Source organism: Lepisosteus oculatus, chromosome 3 (assembly GCF_040954835.1).
Source record: "Lepisosteus oculatus isolate fLepOcu1 chromosome 3, fLepOcu1.hap2, whole genome shotgun sequence".
NCBI classification, from domain to species: Eukaryota; Metazoa; Chordata; class Actinopteri; order Semionotiformes; family Lepisosteidae; genus Lepisosteus; species Lepisosteus oculatus.
The window spans coordinates 39,875,838-39,902,057 of NC_090698.1; the positions used below are offsets into that span (position 1 = coordinate 39,875,838).

The 26,220-nt window shown below is 37.4% G+C and overlaps 1 protein-coding gene across 1 annotated transcript in view; it reads right to left on the bottom strand.

Annotated features, from left to right (window-relative positions):
* mtmr12 (myotubularin related protein 12) overlaps positions 1 to 26,220 on the bottom strand; it is a 47,291-nt gene that overhangs the window by 13,105 nt on the left and 7,966 nt on the right. The window contains exons 2-13 of the mRNA XM_006626788.3: positions 23,729 to 23,786; positions 23,295 to 23,434; positions 19,814 to 19,886; positions 19,064 to 19,200; positions 18,805 to 18,898; positions 16,935 to 17,058; positions 15,990 to 16,065; positions 15,020 to 15,126; positions 4,925 to 5,049; positions 1,233 to 1,311; positions 1,040 to 1,110; positions 592 to 761 (exon numbers count right to left, since the gene is read on the bottom strand). Of these exons, the coding sequence (XP_006626851.2) occupies positions 592 to 761; positions 1,040 to 1,110; positions 1,233 to 1,311; positions 4,925 to 5,049; positions 15,020 to 15,126; positions 15,990 to 16,065; positions 16,935 to 17,058; positions 18,805 to 18,898; positions 19,064 to 19,200; positions 19,814 to 19,886; positions 23,295 to 23,434; positions 23,729 to 23,786 (1,254 nt within the window). The remainder of the gene's footprint in view (positions 1 to 591; positions 762 to 1,039; positions 1,111 to 1,232; positions 1,312 to 4,924; positions 5,050 to 15,019; positions 15,127 to 15,989; positions 16,066 to 16,934; positions 17,059 to 18,804; positions 18,899 to 19,063; positions 19,201 to 19,813; positions 19,887 to 23,294; positions 23,435 to 23,728; positions 23,787 to 26,220) is intronic.

Here is a 26,220-nt window from a genome sequence, read left to right on the forward strand (position 1 = left end):
CACAAAACAAAAAAGAAATAACAGATGAATCAGAATGATGGATATATGTGTTTAGAAAACTTTGTACAAGTGACGATGTCACTCGCTACCCTGCCCAACTGCACAAAGGTGCTGCTCACCATGTAGAACGGGGGGTTTCCCCACTCCTGGTCCTGGAGGATCACAAACGCCTGTTGTTTTTTGCTCCAGCCAAGCTCTCAGGTACACAGCTGAGCTTTTAATCGACATAACTGGATTACTTTGAACTGTGATGGTTTACATTTCTTCATTTTTACTTATTTAAATGTAATAATTTACAAAATCCCACTTTTCAGTAGAAAGAAAATTGCAAGTGTTCCAATCAAGCATCTTGTTTGTTTAATTAGGCTGCAATTAGGTAATTAAACTTAGCGGAAATGAAAACCTGCAGGTGTGTGGGCCTCCAAGGACTGTGATTGGGAACCCCTGATATAGAGGACTGCTGAGACTAATACACTTTAGTGTAGGCCAGTTAGTATTTCCAACTGTCAAGATCTATGTATCTCAGTGTTGTACAAGATAGAAGCTGTATCCCAAGATACAACCAACCCCACACTTGTTGGCCTGACGTACCTCCTTGTCCCTCTGGTGAAGATGGTTGCAGCGATCGAGAAAGCTGTGGCAGCCAGCCACCCATTCCTTCTGCACTAAACTCTGGAAACCTGAGAGAGTTCTGAAAAAGGGATCCATCATCAGCTGTACCAGGCTGGTGATTATGCAGCTAAGGTCAGAACCATCCTCCTCTGCAGCAGAGCAAAACCAACAAGTGTTGCACTGTATCAATGTTAAACAAGCAATTCAATTTAATAACCAGATGCTCATCAATTAAACAAAAGGTACAAAAGGTAATATGAATACAAAAATGGAAAAAGGTACAGATTTATGCCACTAAATTAATATGAATTTTCGTAGTCATTGAAAAACATGCAGTATGAAGTTGTACTCGAATACTATACAACCTGAAATAAAATACTACCATTCTGATATTTTGATCAATAAAATCCAAAATCTGTACACTTACCCATCATAAGAACATTTGTGTTTTCTTTTTCCAAGCACTCTACTATCTCCACTGCTTTTGTAAGACACTGTCTGCAATCGGGAACATACAGTAGATCTGTTCATTTAAGTTTGAACTGACTTATTAGTAACATACTGTAATCAACGAATCATTCATGCATATATTTTAAAACTTTTATTTTTTAAAAACTAACCTGATATGGTCTAACCATCCAGAATTTTCCAAAGAAGAAAGCCATTTCATATCTGACATCCAAAATTCAGTAATATTATCTGTATAAAAAAATGCAGTGATGTCATTTTCACCATAACCCCAATTAAAAAGGTAAATGTAAATTGGCAACTGCAAAAGTGAACAAGCATCTGGTCAGAATTTTTTCTTATTTAAAAAGAAAAGAACAGGTGATGAAATTAGATCCTTTACAGCTTACATAATTATATTTCACAATCATTCCCACAACATGTTTAGTTTCTTATTTAACTTTCTCCTGAGCACTCACAGCAAACGCACTGTATCAAAGTTCTTTTCACAGGTTATAATCCACCACTTTGTCAGATTAGGAGATACCCCAAAGGCTTATGTTCACATACCATAAAACTTGTTCCAGGCAATTAACCTATTATGCATTACAATGTAAGAGGTCTATGTGAATATGTTTAGGAATTTATAGTAAGACCCATTAAATGCCTAAGTTGCCTTGTATGTCCCTATTTAAACTGTGGAGGTAAATTAGATTGGATGTGCATCATCATTTTGTACATTACATTTCAATATCCCATTGAATTCTAAGCATGCATCCTTGCAAATGACACTGTCGCATAAATATGAGAACAGTGCATAGGTTGTGATGATGGTTCCAGTCTAACTTGTGATACTATAAATTGTACATGGTGGCTCGGCAGCCACGAGGAGCAAAATACTGACATTTGTTGTTCCTCAAGAGGCAGAAAAGACATAATAAGCCCCTAGTTTTTTCGTTTAATGCCAGTTACAGCATTTTTGCTTCACTAAGGCTGTTGCCAAACAGTGGAGTAAGTCACGCATTTTCAATTAAATGTATTTAGAATAATAGAATTAGAAGGCATTAAACAAGCAGCACTACAACAGCATCCTATTGTCTAAAGCAGGGGTTCCCAAACTATGTGCCTTGACTGTTCCAGGCAGTTCTCAGGCACAACTCATTCTGTGAAACCCACATATTCACATGTGTACAGAGTACACACATACAGCAAGTTTATGAGAAGACAGACACTTAACATAACCTTGGTTACATAAATATCGGTCTCTTTCTCACTTTTTCCCCAATGTTATTTGGTTTACATTCCTAACACTGTCGTGTCCACACCCCTACCACGCTTGCTGCTCTCCAAGAGATACTGCCAGTTCCTTCTGTTCGAATCTTCACCATCTGCATTTTAAATTCACTCAACACTACATTTGTATTATCTTTCCTTTAGAGGATGCCAAGAGCAAACTCTACAGAGAATTTGATCACAATGTGGATTACCAGACTCCTCTGGGACAGTAAGCCTTAAAACCCAGAATCTTCACTTCCACGACTTCAACTGGACAGTAACAATACCTCTATTCTGCCATTTCCAGTTTCGGTGTTCAGATAGTTTTATTTAAATTGACTGCTAGAAATACATTATAAACTTAAAAATAAATATAAATGTTGTCCATGTTTGAGAAACAACCCAAACAGAGGCAAGCCTATGTTGTTTTCCCTTTACAGCTTTAAGACTGACTGATGGATTTATATACATTCAGCTCACACCTCTGCGGGCATCCATCACTTTGCATGATCCCTCTTCAACTGCTACATTTGACAACCTTTGTTCCTGCTGTTTTTTCCTTCTTTTTCCATTCCACAGTTTCTAAGATCTTTCTAGATCATAATATTCTTCAAAGTCTAGTAGTTTCTCTTCAACTGCTTTGTTCAGGTATCTATCTCACTGTCTCGGTGGTCCGAGCATGATTTTGAATTGACAGTTTATGCTCTCTTCTAATTTGTCTTCTAAGGTGTCCATGCATCCTTTTTAACTTGGATTCCATTTTAAACCCCCACACATCAATAAGCTATGCTTTGTGATCTGTGTTGTTCTGACCCCTTCAGTCTCTACAGTACTTCGGTACTACAAATCCAGCAGGTATCTGCGTTACTTTTTGGAAAAGTAGGACTCCTTCCTTATGTTTTGTTTGTTTTTCTTCTTACTGGTTCCTCAGTGGTTTAGTGTCCTATCTGTACATTCACTCTAAGCGGCAGCCCTAGTTCTCTCAGTCACACTTTGGCCCTTCCACTTGCAGATGTGCCACCTGTAGCCCGACTTGGGTTCAGATCCAGGCAGGTGTTCTAAATGTCAGGTTTCCTTTTCCTACTATTCCTAATCTTCCTGCCTCATCTCCAGCAAGCCTAACATCTCTTGACATTTAGCATCCTAAATACTTCTAATCTTGTTTTCTAATCACAACAAATACCGTCTGCTCTTGCTGTCTTTCACATTCTCCTCCACTATCAAGATACTCATGGTTCATGCCACTGGCCAAGCTCACGGACATTTGGCTCTTATATATGTCTCTGCATTAATTGGTTGGTGAATACAAATGAAAAGGAAAAGCAATTCAGGCTGCAAGTCACTACTGAATCTCTAACCTCATTTAGTGCTGAACTGTTTCAACTGCTTTTTGTTGAGTGCTTCCATATGCCCATGAACATTTGAACTTATTCCAGATCTTGTGTGAAAAAGGGCCTCCTGTTATCAGCTTAAATGCCCTTCCCTGAGTTTTCCATGTGTCCTCTGATTCAGAAGTCTACTGGATTAACTTTGACTAATTGTTCTTACTTGAATCAGGTCCCACCAGTATTTAGTGTTAACAATAAGTTTAATTTAACTCATTTAAAGGAGTGTATCTGGTTGCTCTTCTGTGGACAAAATGAGATCTTACTAGTTAATGCATTGTTATGTAGTTAGGGTAATATAACACCCTATGATGTTAATTTATATTTTTTAACTAAATATTCGCACCTTGTTCGTGTTTTTATTGCTTCAAGATGAAAATGACATCACAGTCACCAACATCTTTTCCACAAGATGGAATTTTCCATCTTATATTTAGTTTATGCTTTTCGTCCTACAGAACATGTAACAATTCAAATTAGACTAGTGTACTAGGAATACCAGACTCCAGATAATTTATATAAATTATTAATTGAAATATATTTCAATAATGGGTAAAACCAGTCTAAAATCTGAAATTTATTTTCTTTTAACACATTCTCATCCACATACTTGTATTACCTAGAATGTCTACCATCCATAATTTAAGAATTGATCTTTTTTAGGAACTATATTAAATGCTTATAGGAAATTAAACCTTCCACATTATATTCTATATTTGTATTTATTACTACTGTAATTGCCACTGGAGGTTAAGTGTTTCCTAATTTCTGGCAGTACATTAAATGCAAATACACACATAAATCCTGTCCTTTCCACATCATCACCTACTCTGAAATTATCTGACCCTGCAGTTCATTATGTAATATTATTTTGTAATATGGTTATTTTAAATTTCAGGTCATAGACTATTTTGTTTTTTGCTATGGCAGTATATATCAATAATTGCTGTATGTACGTATTATTAGATAGTCTGTAGAACAGAGATGAGCCAGTGTGTACTGTTTACACAAACTAATCAGACACTGATCATTTTTACAGCACATCTCTCTTTTCTCAGGAATGCTGAAATATATTTTGTTCATTTGCTTTAATGATGCACATTTTATGTTTAATTGCTTTTGTAGCTTTCTATAATGAACGAGGCCTGACACCAGCATACCTCAAAGATAAGAGCTGGTACAAGGGTAAGGTAAAGGCTACCTACCAATTAGAAAGTACTGTTTGAATTTGTTGTAGGATTGTTGTATGTCTTGAACAGAAGGAAGTGTGGCAGAAAGGTCCTCTGTTTTCAGGGAGAAAAGGTGATTCTGAGCAACAGCATTGTACACTCTGAAACAGATCACAAAACACAGAAGGAATCAAAACTCAAATATAAGATTAAAAATATTTCAGGGTTTCAAAGCAAATTAGGTGTTTATGCAAATTAACCATTTTATTATATAGAACAAGAATAAATGCCGTAGACTAGGTGCACATTTGAAAAAGGTTGCATTATGTTTAGTAAACGATAACTACATTTACAACTAAGTTACAATGACAGAAGTAAGAGTCAATACTTTTCACATCTTTTCAACACGGGGTCAATTTGTGTTTTATGTACCTTAGAATGTACGTCTAGCGTGATGTTTTTCATGTCAGCTTGAGACATTTTCAGACATGTTTCTTGACTAATTTGGCCATGTACAGACTACGGAACAGCTTCTACCTCCAGGCAATAAGACTGCTAAATAACCACCTGTGGCACCTTAGCAAATCACCTGTAATGGCTACATGGACACACAATTCTCACTATATCCAGCATAACTGCACTACATGTATATATTGCATACACCATAGACACATAACAGCTCTACTCACATTGAGTTTTATTCAATTTAAAAAATGTAGCCTCAATTTTGTGATTTTTGTGTTCTTGTGAATTTTTGTGATTGTTGTGATTCTTGTAATTTTTGTGAGCTCGCAGAAAAAGACATTTAATTGCCAGCAACTACTGCTGAACGCCGTATTGTTGTGCATTTGATAAATAAACTTTGATTTGATTTGATGCGATTCTGTCCTGCTATTAGGAGAATATGAAGAAAGGTTAAACTACCACCAATTTCCTTTTTACTCCTATGAACCTACCCAATTATTAAGATAAGATCACTTTATTGGACATATACAATTTTAGTATTAGGAATTTGTCTTTTCGCATACCCCAACTTGCTCTCCTTGAGGCACACAGACAGGGAGAGAAGCTTGGGGTCAGAGCGCAGGGTCATTTATATGGTGCCCCTGGAGGAGTTGGGGTTAAGGGCCTTGCTCAGGGGCCCAACGTATAGGATTCCTCTGCCAGCCTCAGGATATGAACCGGCAACCTTCCAGCCACAGGCTCAGATCCTTAGCCACAGAGCCACTGCACCACCCCGCCTTATCTTATAAATAACATGTAATCATGTTTGATCTATGCCAATTTTAAAAAGTATTATCAAAGGTTATTTAACAGGAATGAAAGACATACTGTTCTATTCAATATAAAGCACACAGAGCTGCTCAGCATTGTCATCTTTTTAAAGTCATTCAACTGTTAACAAGTCATTTAGTCATTCATAAGTCATTTAACTGAAGCAATTTGTTTCAGATGGTTTGTATTACAGTGCAGATAGCCATACCGATTCTTTTTGGGCTGTGTATCTGGTACAGTCATTCCTCTCATGTCTCCGTAAATACAAATAAACTCCAAAAACCTTTGCTTTGTAACACCACAGAAGATTTGCACATTTTAAACCTTTTCATATAAAATCTGTGGAAAGGATGATTCAATTTATTGCTAACACAAGTGAGGCATTAAAGCCTTTTTGAGTTTCAAATTGATTTATTGTACTTGGATAATATTCACAAAAAGAGTCACCCATGCTGTCTGCATAATTTCCTAACAACTATCAACTACACTATTAAAACCTAAAATTGCTTAAAAGTGATTACAATAATAATAATAATAATTGCTTACACTTATATAGCACTTTTCTGGACACTCCACTCAAAGCGCTTTACAGGTAATGGGGACTCCCCTCCACCACCACCAATGTGCAGCATCCACCTGGATGATGCGAAGGCAGCCATAGTGCGCCAGAACGGTCACCACACACCAGCTATCAATGGGGAGGAGAGCAGAGTAATGAAGCCAATTCATAGATGGGGATTATTAGGAGGCCATGATTAGTAAGGGCCAATGGGAAATTTGTGTGGCCACAAAATACTGTGGTCTTTCTCACCCAGACAATAAACATACAGTTTGGTGAATCTGTATGGTCTGTGATCTGTACAGGATATTCTAAGAGACAGAATAACGGTAGTATAGTGGCATCTGGCTCTGATCATATCATTTTTCACACCAATAAAGGAAGGTGTAGAAATCGGGGGATGTGCCGATGAAGGTTTATTGTTGGGATTGAGTGTCAACAGGGTGCCAGGGTGTTATCACTTTTATCACAGTCCCAATGGTATCACAGTTCTTTCAGCATTCCCAGGTTCTCCCTAACTCCTCATTGTATCTAGCACTAAACACACCCTGGCCTTTGTGCTTAAATATCTTTAGAACCCTTTAAACAAGCAGTTTTGTCACAGTACTTCTAATCATTTGACTACAAAGACCAAGAAATTGCAACATTTGTAAGCTTTCACTAAGTTAACTTCTCTTTTCTGCAAAGAAGACTTGGCTCTTAAAAGAGTTTGCTACACTTCCTGGAACTGAAAGACCTGTTCTCTGGTGAAATGACATAACTGGTATAATGACTGGAATATCATTTTCTCTTAAAATTGAGGGTTTAGATAACCTGTTTTTAGTCTGCAAAAAATCTAATGTGAAGTCAAAAGAAAATTATTGTACAGACATTCCTGCATTGGTCCTACTGTATGTCAGCAGCAAAACCACTAGCCTGAAAGGTGTGAGCAAATGCCACAGCACAAATATTTTGAAATGGACTACCAATGTCTCTGAGTGACAAAGCTGCTTCAGACATTCCCTCAATTGTGCAAACATATTTCAAGACTGCACTTTTGAATATTATCATATTCTTTAAATTACTATTTTGAGTGAAAAACAAGAAATACAATTATAAACCAGGAGACTCAAATTGGGAAGCATACAGTACTGTACATGAGCATAGACTAAACTGATTTACAGCATGTGCTAAAAACACCTGAATTGTGAATAGTAGATTATTTGTCTCCTATGATTCATTATTTGACTATAGAAGATCAATCTTCTCTTGGTAATGCATAATTCTCTTAGCTACAAAGTCTTGGGATATGCTGAGGTAGAATCACACCAGATATTACTTGTTACAGCCACCTGATCTACATCAGCTGTTCCATTTTGCTTTCATTGATGTTTATGTTTAAAAGACTGTAAAAGAAAGTAAGATGATACAGTGTATCAATCAAATGTACCATCAATAAGTTACAAGCACTAACATTTATCAAAGCAATAATAATGTTGATAATGTTTTAAATGTTGATAATATTGTAACTGTTTTAAAAAAGTCAATGTTAGCCTCTCGGACTGCTTATCTTCTTTGAAAAATGCTCTCAGTGAGGCTTTACAAAACATGACCCAACAGTAATGAATTCAGCAATAAGTGCCATTAAAACAATTCTTAAATATAATAACTGTGGTCATGCTTTGATATTCAGTTGATTAGGTTACTAACAAACTCCATTTTCCAATAAGAAGCTTGTCAAAGAACACATACAGTAATAATAATAATTAATTAATAATTGCTTACACTTATATAGCGCTTTTATAGACACTCCACTCAAAGGGCTTTACAGGTAATGGGGACTCCCCTCCACCACCACCAATGTGCAGCATCCACCAGTAGTACACCACCACAGTATACCACCCAATAGTAAACGGTTAATCAAACTACATGCTAATTGATGAAAATTGAGTCATATTTTATATGAAGTTTAACTTGTTTGTATGGAAACTGCCAGCAAATGAAAAAAGGAAGAGGTGGCTCAACCATCATAAAAAACAATACTGATATAACTAAAAGGATATCTACCAGTAATTAAATTGGCCTGGGTGTAATAAAAACAGAATATACTGTAGTTTCTTTAATGCAATGAGACTGTGAATGTGATTCCAGGTCGGCATCATTCACTGAACATAAATAATTGAAGAAATTATCAGGCTATTTTGAATGTTTTTCCACCAAGAATTTCTGATCGGAGAGAAGAATTTAATCCAAGGTTCCAGACATTAGGGATACACGTAGTATGATGGTACGGACTTGCTTTTCTTCCTTAGACAAAGGTGACCTTTATGTTGTTAAAAATATAATGAATGTTATAAAAATATAAATACATTTTTATAACATAATATAAATTTTCATAAAATAATATAAATAGAAAAGTAAATAAATTATACTCACTTTACCAAGGGGTAAAATTTTAATGGAAAAAAATGTATTTTAATGGATATAAATGTTACAGTTGACTGAAAATAAACCATAGCACTACTTAACTACTTAATAACTCCTTTGAGTTTGTTTCTTAGGAATGCTGCAGTGATGGGATAAGATCAGAGAAGTAGGATGTACCGACTCTCTGATACAAATATAACATCATAGACTGGGTTCATTTTGACACCTCCAGCGATGAATAGCCCACTTCAATGCCACATAGCTTGCAACTCTAAGAGGGATACACATCAGTATTTCCCTTAAACAGACGAAGAGGCCACAAGTCTGAAACTAACCGATATGGCTAGAAAAAACACCCATGAGGAACTTGGCATGTGGAAAGGTCACTACACCTGACAACATCACAACATTGCACCCGTGACAACACAGCTTAATGCTGTGTGTGCCCTCTGTAAAACCCTATTATCCATCTGTAGCTAATTAACCATGTGACCATAACCAACAGGCCCAAGACTAGCTCTGTTGGTAGAGCATGAGACTCATAATCTCATGGTAGTGGGTTCATGTCCCACGTCGGGCGCCAAGTCCTCCATGTTGAAGGTTGCGCACCCTGCCCTGTAAAATACTAATGTTAAGGAAACAGCAACAGGATGTTGCTGCCCCTACATGCCGGAAGGTATAACAGGCAAACATCCATCCATCCATGACCAACACTGTCAACCATAACTGAAATAAATGTAGCTGAAAATAACTGCTACTGTATTGCCGAGAGACCATATAAAACAATAAATTGTGCTCAAGATTTCCTTTGAAGTTACTGTATATGATGAGCTCCCTAGGATACATCTTAGATGGGACACTAGTCCATCACAGGGCAGACACATACTGTAGAGACAAACAGACACACACACTCACATCTAGGGCCGCTTTCCCAGAAGCCAATTAACTTACCAGTACAGTATGTCTTTGGACTGTGGGAGAAAACCGGAGTACCTGAAGGAAACCCTCGCAAACACCAGAACATACAAATTCCGTGCAGACAGCACCCCGGATCTGGAATTGAACCCAGGGCCCCAGCACTGCGAGGCAGCAATACTAACCATTGTTTGACTGTGCCACCCATCACAGTAGATTGTTTAATATATATAGATTTATTCTTGTAATGATTTAGTTTGCATATTAATAAGATTGTATATTGGAGTCTTTGAATCTGTATGTCAATATTACCATTGTTCTAATTGATTCCTAGCAGCCTTCATGTACTCCCCTACAGTATATACAGCCTTAAATAATCAAATCACTATACAATTATGGGTTCTGCTTAAAAACTAAGATTTTGCACTATCATCTCAGGAATCAAGGTCAACTGTGGCTCCTAAACCTGTACGTGTTGAAGACAAAGACAAAATATCACCAAAGGGATGCTATAAACATGTTTTAAGATATAAAAAAACTATGATTTATAAAGTAAAACATCTGAACAAAGCACAGAAGGAAGAGTGCATAAGTACTAAGTGTGAAATTAGCTTTACTTATGTCTGTTTAATGTGTTATCTAATATTTTATCCAAGTCATGTCTGATTTAGATATACTTAAACAGCACAACTAGGATTTATTAAGTCACTTTCTTTGTAGTTCTTCTCATTTTACTGATCCCAATGCTTTTGTCTACAAATCCATATAATGATTTTCTGCCAGCACTGTACTAAAAAATTACAAAAACAATTAAAAACAAAGATCAATGTTTGTTTCATTAAACCAAGTGCAAATGCACACAAATACGTTTGTTTCAGGACCTGCAGTAATCTGCCTTCTTATGACTAAGCAAACACACCATACCTCAACTCCAATGACCATGAAAAAGCTTTGTGGATAATGGAAGCAGACAGAAATCGGAAGCAGCAGGAAACTCAAACTTTTAGGAGGTCATCACTCCAAAGTGATGGATATTCTTTTGTTTGTAACTGTAAATTTGCCAATCAAATTGTGTGAAGAAATGGTCCATGTGTAACACCACTGCATCTTTGTCCAGTGTCATTTATATATTAACTTTCTACCTAAAGTAGAAAGACAATTCCTCTTATTCCCTCTTTCCCAGCATGTTTCCAGCTGCCAAACTGCTTAAAACATTAACAGTAGTTGTTCCTTCTAAAGTAACAGTTCCACAACAGCATTATAAATGCAATGGAAAACAGAAACATTAAACCCTTCAAAGACAACAGAACAAACACAAGTAAGAAAAACTGTGATCTATAAACTTATACCTTAAAATCAGAATTTAATCCCATCTAAATAGCACCACAGTAAATGCAGCACATAAAATCAGATTTTAGTGTTACGTGCCTTCCCATAAATAATCTGAAGAGCAGTTTGTACTCCACAGCTAGACACGACGACGCTGGTCATGCTACTCATTACTCTAACCCAGTTTTTCAGGGTTCAAGATGAGACATGGCAAACAAACTGAGAAACAACACTTACTTTGAGATGAACCATAGCACTAAACATTAGCTTAAAACCAATACTGACTTTTGTTATATATCATAATGAGTAAAGAACCATGCATGGAGTAGATGAATCAAATCATTTTAAATTATTTGAAAAGAAACTTACGTAAAAAGATACAATATTCCAAACAGCATCTTAAGAGGAAAATGATAAACATACTCAAACAACTGGAAAATCTAGGTCATGATCCTATGACAAGATTTGTCATTTTAAATTGTGGTATTCCAATGTGAATGCTGTGAATCATAAGTTGTATGAAGGGGTCTATTATTGAAAAATGTAATTTCATGCAGTTTTGCACTGAAGCAGTGTGAAATGGGGTCTCTTACACAATAAGATGCACATTTAACAACAACATACTAACTAGAGATAATTAATATCCTTTCCCATAAGAGCATACGTTATACACCCTATCCTGGAAAGATGTCCATTCTTAGTAATGTGTAAATATAATGGAAATGTGAATACTAGCTTTATTAACTAGATTCACAATGTAGGAAAGCAGAACTAGTTTTGTTTTTGTGTAAACAAAGTCAGTTACAAGCCACAGACAACTATTTTAGAGAGGTTTATACAGTATGTGTTGTTTAAATGGAACAGCTTTTAGACTTAGGGTCTTATCTTTTAAAATACTGTGAATAAAAAGAATGTGAATGATATTTACAGTGGCTATTAAAAGTATTCTCCCTCCTTGGACATTTACATTTTGTGTTTCAGTATGGAATCAATGCATTTAACTAGGAGTCTTTGCCATTGATGGACAGAAAACAGTCTATAAAGTGTCAAAATGAAAAAACAATTCTACAGATCCTCCTAAATTAATTTGGTAGAGGCAGGTTTGGCAGAAATTACAGCCTTGAGTCTTTTTGGATAAGTTTCTACTCGATTTGCACATTTGGACACTGCAATTTTTGCCCATAACTTTCTCAAACTCCCTCAGGTCGGATGGAAAAAAAGGGTGAACAGCAATTTTGAACTTCTGCCACATTCTTAATTGGATTGGGGTCTAGGCTTGACTTGTTTTCATTTTAATCCACTCCAGGGTGGCTTTGGCTGTATATTACAGGGTCATTGTCCTACTCGAAGATGAATCTTCTCCCAAGTCCCATGTCCCTTGCAGACTGCAGCAGGTCTTCCTCCAGGATTCCTCTGTACTTTGCTGCATCCATTTTTCCTTCTGTCTTCACAAGTCTTACAGGCCCTGATGCAACGAACCTTCCCCACATCATGCTACTGCCCCCACCATGATTCACAGTAGTGATGGTGAACTCAGGATTATGTTAACTGTTAGCTTGCACCAATCGTAACGTTTACCATTAAGGCCAAAAAAGTCAATTTTGTTTCTCATCAGACCATAGAATCTTCAACGTGGTCTCAGTGTCTTCTGCATGCCTTCTGGTAAAGTATCGTCAAGATTTCATGTGTTTTTTGTCGCTCTCCCATGAAACTCAAATTTGTAAAGCACTGTCAAATGCACTTTCTCCATCATAGCCAGGGAAGACTAATTCCTTTACAGTAGTCACTAGCCTCTTTGCAGCCTCCCTGACTAGTGCACATCTTGCCTGGATTCTCAGTTTCTGAGGACACCTTGTTCTTCACAGGTTCCCAGTTGTGCTATATTTTCTACATGTATTTATAATGGACTTTATTGAGCTTTGGGGGACATGTATTACCTTGGAAATTTTCTTATGCGCTTCCCCTGATTAGTGCTTTTCAATAACCCCAGATTTACTTTGTAAGCTGGGTTGTCTTTGTGATGTAGTTTTTGTTGGGACCTGTACTAATCAACTGTGGGATGTCCCAGAGATAGGCATATTTATCCTGACTTCATTTGAAACACCATAACTGCACACAGGTGGACTCCATTCAACAAATTATGTCTTCTAAAGACCTTTGGTCGCAGCAGAGCCAATTTAGGTAGGTCATAGAAAAAGGGGGTGAATACTTATGCAATCACATATTTTGTTTTATATTTTTAATTAATTTAGGATGATGTGTAGAATTGAAGCCTTTCTTTCTTTAATTTGACATTAAAGAATATTTTCAGTTGACCAATGCCAAAAACATTCCCAAATAAATACATGGTGATTTTACATTGTAACACCGTAAAATGTGAAAGTCCAAGGGGGTGAATATTTTTTATAGCCACTGTAGCTTTGGACATTTGTCAACAGTAGAAAATCAACAAAACAGATTTCTAATTCTGCTTTTAGAACATGTTTAAATTAGCATCTACGGACAGCTGATGATCTGACTGCTTACTATTAAAACACACAAACATGGAAAGGCATTTCCTGTAAGATGCAGTGCTTTGCAGAAGTACTCTGAACCTTGCACAGTTTTTACAACAAAAAAATAATATGAAAGTAATGATTGTACAAGTACAAACATCCTTGCTGTGGCAATCCTAAATTATGGAACAAGTAAAGGTTTATTCCATGCTGAAAAGAGAAGAAAAGAAACACAACCTTTCGTCTGTGGAGCCTTCTTCTCGAACTACTTCAATCCTAAATCATGTACACTAAATTACCATAATGACCTACACAAATAGTTGAGTAGCCTCTGTGTGCAATATCAGTAGCCAGCAGAATTTCAGAGTAAATACAGCCATCTCTGTAAGGTCTCTTGGTCTGAAGTGATTTTCAGGCATACAGTTGTATGTAGATTCAACCATCAAAAATAATGAGCTTTCAAAACAACTCCTTGTATAAAGCTATAGACAAGGGTATAAAAATATTTCAGAGCCCCTTAATATCTCTTTAAGAGTGGCGAAGGCAATCATTAAGAAATAGAAGGCATCGAGACACAGCCTGGATCAGGCTGTCCCCCCAAACGTACAGTAGTACCTGGGCAAGAGGCAAACTGGTAAGGATGCCACTATACAGTAAGGCTAACTTTGAAAGAGTTGCAGTGGCTACGATTGGAGAAAGTGTCCATGGGCCAACCACTTCCCAATCATGACACAAAGGGGGCTTATATGGAATTGGAAGCCAAAATTGAAAGTTTTTGACCTAGTGCAAAGTGTTACACCCGTAACAAATCCAAATGTAAAGGTACTTCTAACAAATAGCGTTCATGTCTGACTACTTATGCAGTCTCATACAGACTTTGTGTTAGAAGCAAGTCTTTAACACTTTGGGTTTGTATTTATCACACTGAAAACCAAACTTTTTCACAGTGAAAATGTATAGAAATAATATTACATCTTTTAAGATACAATAACAGATACTGTACATTACAGATTTTTTTCAAGTTTAGCAGCATGACCTTTACTACAATAGGCTAAAATTAAGTTAAACCACAGGTTGTACCTGAATATTTGATATGCATTTTAGGTCCTCATAATATTGCCTTAAAAATTAATTTCTAGATTGTCTACTAACCTTTCCATGTACTTTTTGTGCAATTGTGCAACACTGTCATCCTGAGGCAAAGGTAAAGATGCCATTTTAAAGAGTGCGCAGCCACTATGATGGGACCAGCACCAGATCTGCAAAACGGAAGATGATTCAAAATCAGAAATTACCATTCTGAGTCTACATTTAGCATGAATAATTTCCCACAAAATAAAGGCTATCCTTCTATGTCAGACTTTTAGTTACCATTAGTTAAGGATCCATTCATTTTCCAACTGTTTTATCAAATATATGGTCATGGGGTAGCCAGAGCCTATCCCAGCAAGCAACGGGAGCAAGGCAGAATACACTCTTAACAGGACGCCAGTCCTTTGCAGGACACAGTTGCAAGGGACAGTTTTCCAGAATGCAATTAACCCACCAGTAAGCCAGAAAACCCACGTGAACATGAGGAGAACACACAGGGCCCAAGCACTGCAAGGCAGCAATGCTAACCACTGCGCCACCATACCACCCTCCAGCTCTCTTACACAGCCATTACATATACTTTGTTTTGTTTTGGATTTCAAAGCACTACATACTTTACACTTCAAAGCTTTTCCTTCAAATGGAGGAACATATGTGCTGTTGGCTGCCTCTCTGACGGTAAAGTCTTGACACCACTGAACGATGTACAAGAAATATGGAAAGATGGAAATCTTCTGGCATAAGTTTTAAAATATATTCTTTTTGACAGAGTATTAACACAGCCATGTGAATCTGAAGTTGCATCTCTTGCTCCAGAGGAGGACACAGACCAACCTGCTTAATGCAGGGAAAGGCATGGAACTAGTGTCTTTAATAGGCATCAGGGGGACAAATTATTTCAGTGAGCCAAGAACCAAGATCTCCTTGAGAAAAGATTATCTTATCAAAACAACTGAAGCTTGACCAAAAACCTTATCAACATACATGGAAGATGATCAAGATATTATTAATACAACATTTAAATACGTACTGGTATTCCTTTCCCATGGGAATTTACAATGTCTTCCTCCGATACAGCTGAAGGGACGATGAAAAACTGTGGCAGCCTATGGAACAGAGAACATAATCTTTATAAGGTCTTTATAGTTCTTGTGTTAAAAATACAAACTTGTTTATGCAAAATTAAACTATTCCCCTTCAACAATACAACATACTCTACATTATGGTCAGAAAATGCATGTTAGACAAAGGACTGTAGCTGGGGTGCCACCACTCATTTCTAACAATCTGCACAACACAAGTTGGTCCATTTGCTGCTATGTCATACTGTCTCAGTGGCAGAAAGTTTTATTTTCTAAGTTGAATATACCGTAACCAGGTGATCTTTTTTACTTTTTCATAATATCCGTCTTATTCCAGGAATCAACTACTGAAATGTAACCTGTAGCAGGGACATTTCTGAACAACTGTAAGTGAAAATGGGTCAGCATGATGACCAGTGGTTAGCATTGAGTCCTCGCAGCACTGGGGCCCTATGGTTCACATCCGGACCTGTGGTGCTATCTACGTGGAGTCAGTATGTTCGCCCTGTGTTCACATGGCAGTCTGACAGTCCAAAAATGTACTGCTAGGTTAACTGGCTTCTGAGAGAATTGGTCTTAGGTGTGAGTAAGTTTGTGTCTGTATGTCTGCCTTGCGAGGGACTGGCATCCTGTCCAGGGTGTACTCTGCCTCACACCCATTGCTTTCTGGGATAGACTTTGGTTCCCAAATGACCCTAAATTGAAAGAAGCAATTAGAAAATCAATGGGTGGTTATAAGCAAAAAGGACATGTTTACCAAGCTGCAAAAACATGGTCAACCTGAGTACACAACCCTGGAATACAGTAGCCTCAAAGCAAAAGCAATACATTTGTGCTTCCAATATTCATTCCCATTAAGAAACAAAACCATAAGAATAAAAAACTGAACATACTTTTCAGAGATGCTATAATTTTCATTGGCAGTCGCTAATCGACAATTTCCTTTAGTACGTTTCATTTCCATCTCCCACTCATCTTTACTTTCAAACATTATGGTTTTCTGGTTTGTTGGTTGCTCTAGAAAACAAAAGTGTGAGAAGCACAACAGAAAACAGTATTTGAAGAACACTGTAATAATTAAATGTTTTACATTTTAAAACCTTCTAATAAGAACCTCTTTCAGCAGTAAACCTTGTATGCTTCTTTGACATAGTAATGTAAACTTTAAGAAACATAGTAATGTACAGCAGAATTTACAAAAAACGCTCAAACCCAGTTACTACAAATGGTCACATTTTAGGCAAAAAAGTGTCAATTTTATTTGTGGGATATTATTTTAATGTAAATTATAACATATATACTGAACATCTGAATAAATTACATAATTTACAGTACATCAGGAAAATGACTTTTTGAAGGAGGTGCACTGACTTTGTATTGAACTGAAATGGCACAGGTAAATTACACAAATGAACATTTTGCCAATCAGCAAACTGACACGCTTTCTGATTCTGTCTTGAATGATTCCGTAACATTAGTCTTGTACCATATGCTATAGAATAGTATTTCCTGTTCACTGGTCGCTGAGCCCTAACTGGTACAAGTCTCCCCGGCTCATCCCACAAATGTTCAATGGGTTCAAGTCTGGTGAGTAGGCAATCTACCCTAACTCTGCCACATTCTCATCATGCAAGAAAGCCATGGTTCTCTAGAGTCTAATCACTCCTGTCCAGATGAACCTTGGACCTCACCATTAATAGTCCATAAAATGACTTCCATAAAGGTGACATATGGTGAATCATTGATAAACGGGACTTTACTGCTAGTAAGTCTCAGTCTACTGGTGCCAAGCAAGGTTCCTTTCTGTGTTTTTCCATTGTGATTTTCAGCAGACTTATACATTCATCAAGTTAAATCACCAGATGAACTATGCCTAATCAACTTAAGAGGTGATTCTGTACATATTGTAACGCAACGGGGGCTCAGGCGGGCACCCTTGCCGCATCTGGTCGGCCCCATCCCGACTGGAGGCTCGAACCCGGGACTCCCGCGTCTCTCTGCAGCGACCTAGCCCCGTGAGCTAAAGAGAGATCTCTCTACAGCCCAGTAGCTGTAGTCCTGCTATCACAGGGAAGGGCGGTGACGTCACCTGCTCTGGTACGCCGGCTCTTACACAGTGCCTGTCGGCCATAAGCGTTACACTCTCCACCACTTAAATCGCCGTCCCTGGCGAAGGGCTATCCCACCCCGCTCTGACACCAATGTAACGCAACGGGGGCTCAGGCGGGCGCCCTTGCCGCATCTGGTCGGCCCCATCCCGACTGGAGGCTCGAACCCGGGACTCCCGCGTCTCTCTGCAGCGACCTAGCCCCGTGAGCTAAAGAGAAATCTCTCTACAGCCCAGTAGCTGTAGTCCTGCTATCACAGGGAAGGGCGGTGACGTCACCTGCTCTGGTACGCCGGCTCTTACACAGTGCCTGTCGGCCGTAAGCGTTACAATATGAAACAGTCAAAGACACTCAAGAGTATCAGAATCCCAGACTCAATTAATCAAAATAAGGACAAAACATGTAATCAGTATCCATAAATCTGTAAACTATTTTCACGAAAAGCATGCATGTTTATTCTAATGCTCAGTTTACTGTACATTTAACATTCTTAGTGCATTATATTATTTTTTATAAATCCCCCTTTGTAAAGGAAGCTCAAATAAAGCACAAGCCTGCACTTATATGGATTCACCTTCTTTTCAGTGAGTTCCCAGTGAAATTCTATTACAACCATAACCATTTCTGCAAATCAAATCTCTTTGTAGCTTCTTACCTGGAGCTGCTGCTGTCATTTCACAATAGGAAAAGGCAAATATACATTTTAGTGACTTGGGCTCAAGACTGTGGTGAACAATTCCCTGAAAGATCTAAAACAAAGCAGTAAAATAATTACATTCATTCATTTTAATTTCTGGACATAGAATTGCAATAATTACAAAAATGGGGAAGTGATTTAAAAAAGATGTAATACACCAGTGAAGCATATAAGGCACAGTAAGAAAACAAACCGTGGTCAGCAGTTGAATAAATACCTTTTTAGCTTCCTCTTCTTTTGCATACGTCAAACAGAACTGAAAGACTCGCAGGTCTTTGCAGTAAATAACAAGCTTTGATGGGCTCTTGTTCTTTACTTGGCCACCAATTACCAGCTTTTTCTTTTCATCATTCACTGAAAAAAGACAAGGGCACAAAGTGAAGCTCAGATTTCCTTCATTAGGAAATCATGAAACTCCTGAAAAAATGATTCAGCCTTTAACTATGCTCAAAATCACTGAAACGTTTTGATATAGTATACACCCATCTCTTGATTTACAGCTGTAATTTGTCCCTTGAAAACTATTCATAAGGTGAAAATTTGTAAAAACAAAATGCTCATTACCTTACACATAAAACCATTACCACCATTACTTGGATTAAACCAATGAGCGAAATCGTCAGAATACGAACCCCTTTGCTTTTTTGTAATTATTATTTACCCTAGTAAAGTAGATCAAATGTACAACAATTCTAAGAAAACAGATGCACCAAAAACCCGTGTTGTGAAAGCTTATGCTATGAAAAGGACAAAGGACATGTCTTCATTGTAGTGAAAAACACTGTAACAAAGAAGAACAGGTAATGACAAGCTTGCTTTGTTATAGCAAAACATATGAATGTTTGTAAACTCGGGGTGGGTGTTTTGAGTTTTAAGCAGGTAAAAATTACATCTGCCAATAATAAGAAGGACCAAAGCATTAAATGGATAGACATAAGTAATGATTTTGGGCAACATTTAGACAGACCTCCATATATTTGGTCCACACATGTCAGAGGGATGTCGTTTTCTCCATAAAGTTTATTCTTGAAGAGCTGAGGCTAGAAAATAAAATTATATTTGATATTATCCACTTTTTACCTAAACATTGAGAGAAAAAACTAATTACAAAAAGCATCCATTTGGCTCTCAACCTCTAAGAAGAACCCCTGAGAAGAAAAGAAATGCTATTAGAATCTCTAGCATGGTGGTGCATGCTCTCATTTACAACTCACTGTAATCACTGTGGGCTTGCCTTTCATTTTATAGTGTTTTCAGACACACTTCAAACTTTACCAAACCACAGAGGGAGGAAAGTGAAGTCTGTCCTCAAACCCCATTTCCCAGATGTGCCACCTTTTCATCGACAGAAAAATTACGTCAGAATCTTTGTTCTCAGAAGAAAATCAGTCAGAGCAATCTCACTTAACTACCCGCTGTGGCGCTGTGGTGAAGTCTATCACAGTGGACTCAGGAACTGTTGGCTCTTTTTTATGTTCTGCATTTTATTTGGTACAAACTATAACTCTTTTGTCAGGTTCCTTAAACTCCCAAAAATAGTAAAGCAAGCCAGCCTTTCCAAAAGTTGACAGAAAAGGAACCTGTGAGATTTACTAAGTTTCTGTGCTCAATTACAGAACTATGACATGTCAATGACCCAACCATGTCAAAATTAGAATTTAATCCTGTTCTATTCAGCTGCAGCAAAAATTATAGTACTAAAATAGAAGGCTTCAATTCACACTACACTGTTGAGATGCTGACAGGAAACAAGAAGTCACAGAAATTAATTATATTTATTTATAAATGCTGTGTATCCACAGCAAAACAAATGGGTCTAGAGAGTAGCAGCTTCGTTGACCATTTGAGGAACCAGAAAATCCACATCCTGTCTGCTTTGGCTGAACGTAGAACATTATTCATTAAAATAGAAATTAAGCCCCTTAGAGCTGATATTTCAGCTAAAGAATAGTTAGTTCTGTTATTTTTTTGTTGTACACTGTAAATATGCATAAAGCTTGCATTTTAATATTTAAATGTTAGATAGGCTATCAACAAGTTAAACAAGTATTAAATACAGTCATGATAATGCATCACCTGATCAAAAGATGTGGCATTGTGTTGTAGGCCCCAGGCTGCATAAGCTCTCATTATGATTCCTCACCTGTTTTCTGCCCTCATTTGCCAATGAATGAAAATGCTTTTCACATCAGTGGCATTGTTATCAAACGTAAGAAAAACATGCAAATGTGACATAAATGAATTGCAAGAGCAAAACTGAATTTTAGAATGCTGCAGTATAATCAGTTTATCAAAAGTATGTACTTAGCAAACCTGTCTTGCTGTCACCCCACCAAAACAGACAAATCCGATTCATACTACTGTCAAGCTGGTCATATCAGATGCTACAAGACTTGCATTGAAATAGGTGCAATTGCTACATCTCATCTAACAATTACAATGAATAGGCATGACTACACTATTGATATCATCATTGAATCTAGCCAGGATCTTCCCATACAAACAAAGTCATTGGAAACCCAAAGTCTGCTCTTTCACAGAAACGCTGCGGCATTATAAGGATGTAATCTCTGATGAGCTAGCAGCTTTTTCGGCAGCAATCAATTGTAAAATCATAAAATAAAACAAGGTACAGTAGCTAAATAAAATGTCCAACTACTGTAAAACTATTAGCACCACAGTGAAAATGCAAAAGAAGCATGTGTTCTAAGAATACTCTTAACAAGGTGAAATACTGTACATGTGGTGTATACTGAGACAAAAACACATAACCTGGCAAATCCTTCAGGTACATCAAAATGTATCGCTTCATTCTACCGAGTTTGTCACTAGCATCTGCATCCTGTTCCAAAGTTTGCATGTCAAGTTCCTAGGCCACTGTGAAGTTTCTTTTAAAAGGCTCACGAATATCAAAAACACATCATACTGGTAGACTTTAAAGATAAGCAGTTGGTCTTTACTGAGCATTGTCAGCATCAGACACTAATCTACTTCTATTATGCATGTGATTACATCGAAACAAAAATGTAATATGAGGCACTTCCCGTGGCATGAAAGCTGTCAAGAAGTGGAAGTTTCAGCAGTGTGCGCCATACTGCAACTGAGCTGAACATGTGAAAGAAATTTTGACACCATGTTTTTGACGATTTTAGTGTGTCAACAGGCCTCCTTTTCCTTCCTCTTAAATGCATAATGGTTCTATAAAATGACCGTTTGCAACCTTTGCTGGGTTGATAATACATAGGCTTCTAGAGAGATTTTTTCTATTCAGAAGTATGAATGAAGGTGTTTAAAAGAGGTAAAGATTCATTAAAACGCAAAAATCCATTTTAATTTAACAAATTACCTTTTCTCAGTAATATCCCAATGTAGCAGTAAAAATGACTATTTTATGATGGCCTAATTTAATATTTCCAACGGTTGCTTTGTGAAGTTAGTTTTAATGTTCATTTGCATTTTGTAATTAATTGGAAGTAACTGGAGAGTTATGATGTCTCCACAGCCTGCGTTTGCAGAATTCAGCACCACAAGCTAGCATATCTTGCAAAACCAATAAGCAAGTTCCGTTAAAACATCGAAACAATTTATAGTCTCTTCTGCAACGCTTTTTCAAAGAAAATATTTCCTAGTCTGTGACCACTGAGAGCTCTCGATCTGACCTATGCAGAATTTTAAAGGAAGTCATTTTAATTGGAAATGCTGCATTTTACAATGCATTTTGTTCTTCACTCAGTATATTTGTACCTCTGAACAAATAACCTTTATTCTATTTATTCTATTGTATTTACATTTATACCCAGCCAATATGGAATCAATAACAGTTCCTTTATGGCTCAGGCCACAGGATTAACCCTGTCCTGCACAGAGACATTAAGGAAGTGTAGAGAGCCTCCTCCAACCCCCAACCCATCAACCCTTTCATATTTTAACACAGTCAAAGCTCCATACTATCTGACAAAAGATTTGGAGTCAGGTACAGGAATGGTGCTTCTGACTGATATCACCCAAATCTGCAGGTGGCCAGAAACTTGCAGGATTTAAAGTTTCACGAATAACGGAGAGGTTTGGCCGACTAATCCCATTCGTACTCCGGGTGCCACTCTGCAAGTTGTGTGCTCCCAGTCACAGTCAGCTAGTGACATGACTCAGGCTCAAACTTGGCAACATCTGGGCTATAAAGCTGAGAAATCACTCTAAGCAAGTGCCTTTGCTGGTTGAGCCACTCAAGTGTCCCGATAACCCTTTATTCTAGGAATACATATACTGTATATACACAAAAGCGGTTTATGAGGAAGTTAACTGAATTGTGATGGCACACTCATTTGTACACCTTTTACCAGGACAGTTGTGCAATGGCACATTAATTAATGAAAAGAGAGTTTACAGATAAGAACACAAAGATATTTGATCATATAGGATTACCAGCTCTTTTCCTGAAGAGTACTTACCATCTCCTCCATGGGGGTCTCATCACTAACGAAGGAGATCTTGAAGTTGGTGCAGACGAGGGTCCCATATACTCCTCGCTGTGATGCATCATCCTGTGTGTACTTCAAGACATGGGTGGCACTGCAGAAAACTACCTCTCCTGCAAGATCAAGAGTGATTGTTAAAAAGCAATTTAACCCTCATTTTCACTTCTATCTGTTCCCTTCTTTTGGTATTTTGTGTTTCTGTTTGTGAAGCTGAAAAAATGAATACTGTTAGCATCAACATTAACACAATACCAAATAAAAAAGAGTGTTTAAAACAAACAGAGCACGATTTTCCCATATATTCATCTGCAAAGATTGAAACATGCATCTTACTAAGATTCACACAAAAAATAAGCTTGTATTAAAACACAGGAACACTAACAATGTAACATTTTTCAAATATTTACCTGGCAACAAGTCTGGATGTTTCTCTTTTCTTGAAGACTCTCTTTCTGGTTTAATTTCCTAGAAAATAAAGAAAAAAATCCTTTAACTCATATTAGTTACCCTGGAAAAGTCAAATGTTGACTCATACGGCTATCTCTCCTGCTCACTACTCTACATCACATCTAAATCTTAAATACATTCTAATAAGACACTAATGTGACTAACTTCATGTTAATTCATGTTTTCTGAATTAAGCTTCAAGTCTTAAATCACAAAAGGTTTGAGGTCTGAAATTCAAATTTATAAAAAAAAACACAAAAGGCTGCCTGACTGTACAATGCTTGAGTTTCATTCAGTCTTACTTTAATATGAATTATTTTGCCTTGCAGGTGAAAAATCTGGGACCTCACAAACCAGACCAAATAGATACAAGTTTAGAAGGACTGTGTAATCCCATTCATATTATACATTTCAGTGCCCTATGAGTAATTGCAACGGTTAGTAAAAGATGGTCTTCTATGAAGAACACTATAACGTGTATCATTAGTCAGTTAGTTAAAAAAAGAATGAAGACAAAATTGAAGGAGGATTAAAATAAGCAGGTGTGAGCCTCTCCGGTACCTGGAAGGAAGACCTCCTGGGCAAAACATGCTGTTGGAAGTGGTGTTAGTGGGGCCAGTAGGGGACACTCACCCTGTGGCCTGTGTGGGTCATAATGCCCCAGTATAGTGACGAGGACACTATAATGTAAAAAGGCGCCACCCTTCGGATGAGACATAAAACCGAGGTCCTGACTTTCTGTGGTCATTTCTCCAAAAGAATAGGGGTGTAACCGCAGCATCCTGGCCCAATTTCCCATTGGCCCTTATCAATCATGGCCTCCTAATAATCCCTATCTAATAAACCCATCCCCATGAGTTCATCACTCTGCTCTCCTCCCCATTGATAGCTGATGTTTGGTGGGTGTACTGGCTCACTATGGCTGCTGTTGCATCATCCAGGTGGGTGTTGCACATTGGTGGTGGTGAAGGGGAGTCCCCATTACCTGTGATGCCCTAGGAGTGGAGTATCCAGAAAAGCACTATATAAGTGTAAGGAATTATTATTATAATCCAGAACATTTGTAAAACTACTACATTTGATTTTAGTTTATTCATTCTTTCTTGGTGTTATACATATAGCAGAAACCTCAAAAACAGTAGTTCTCAATCCCAGCCAATTTCTTAATCACCTGACAACTGATTTGTCTGTTTAAGGTCCACATGAAAATGTAGCTTTAGGGTTTTAAAATGTTAAATGGGATGGGCCATTGGTATCAACCACATACTATTTAGTGAATTTCAAAAGTGCCCTCATTCAGGTGTGTAAGCTGAAGTGTGGCCAATTAGACTTAAGCATAAAAAACCCCACTGTGGGAATGTCTGATACAGTATGTTGTCATTCCCATCTGTGTTTATTCATCATGAATTGGTCACATATTAAGAGCTTTTAAGAGGGACTAAATTTTGATCTCCAATTTGTAGAGATACTGCATGAAGTTCTCAATATTGATATTTTTGGAAGTAATGTACTTTTTAAACATTTTTTTAGATTTGTACTTAATACTTTATAATGTACTTAGCAGATTACAATAACAAAAAACAAAGTATAACACACTATGCTAGTAGAGAAATCTATCAGTGGATTGATTCAATGCACACAAGCAGAGAAGAAACAGATTAAAGAAGTTTATTAATAAATATACTTTAAGGCTGAGACAATAAAAACCTGGTTAAAGAAATTACTTCCTTATATTTTTTCAAGATACTACATTCCAGAGCCATGAAGCAAACTTTCATTTCTTGGGCATGACATTAAGAAAAATGTGTATTGGAAACAATACAGTACTGTGCAAAACTGTGAAAGACTCACACAACCATGTCTGAGGCCTAACCACCAAAGAAAAATCAATTCACTTCCTAACAGAAAAGTGAAAAAATAGATTCTTACAGGCAGATGGTGGAAGCATCTTTAATGCTCCTTTTTTCAGTTACACAGAAGCAGCTAAAAATATATCATTTTAAACAGTCTCTTCTGTGATTTTCACAAAATGCTGCATATACTGTATGTCTACAAGGATTCTAATGAGTCAATATGTGAAGTATTCTTGTGTATAAGAAGTACCTGAGACATTTGGCTAGAATACCAGATTCACTTTCAAATATCCCAATAAGTGTCAGGTGTCCAGCTTGGAGCAGTCAAAATGATTTGGAAAATTTCACTTCACAAACTCTACAAAATCCCTGCAGCCTACAGTTCCAGTGAGCCTGCAGTACAGACAATACAGCCAATGTAATATGTCTATAAGAGAAATGGTAGGGAGAAGTCAAATCTGACAAGGAAGTGCTGTTTATGTGGTGGAAGAAGTGATTAGAATGGGACCATGCAAAGTGGTTCAGAATTCTCTGAAGAGGCTGAAAATTAATTTAAACTCCACTGCTGAGAGACATGTAGAGCACTGGGAAAAAGCTAG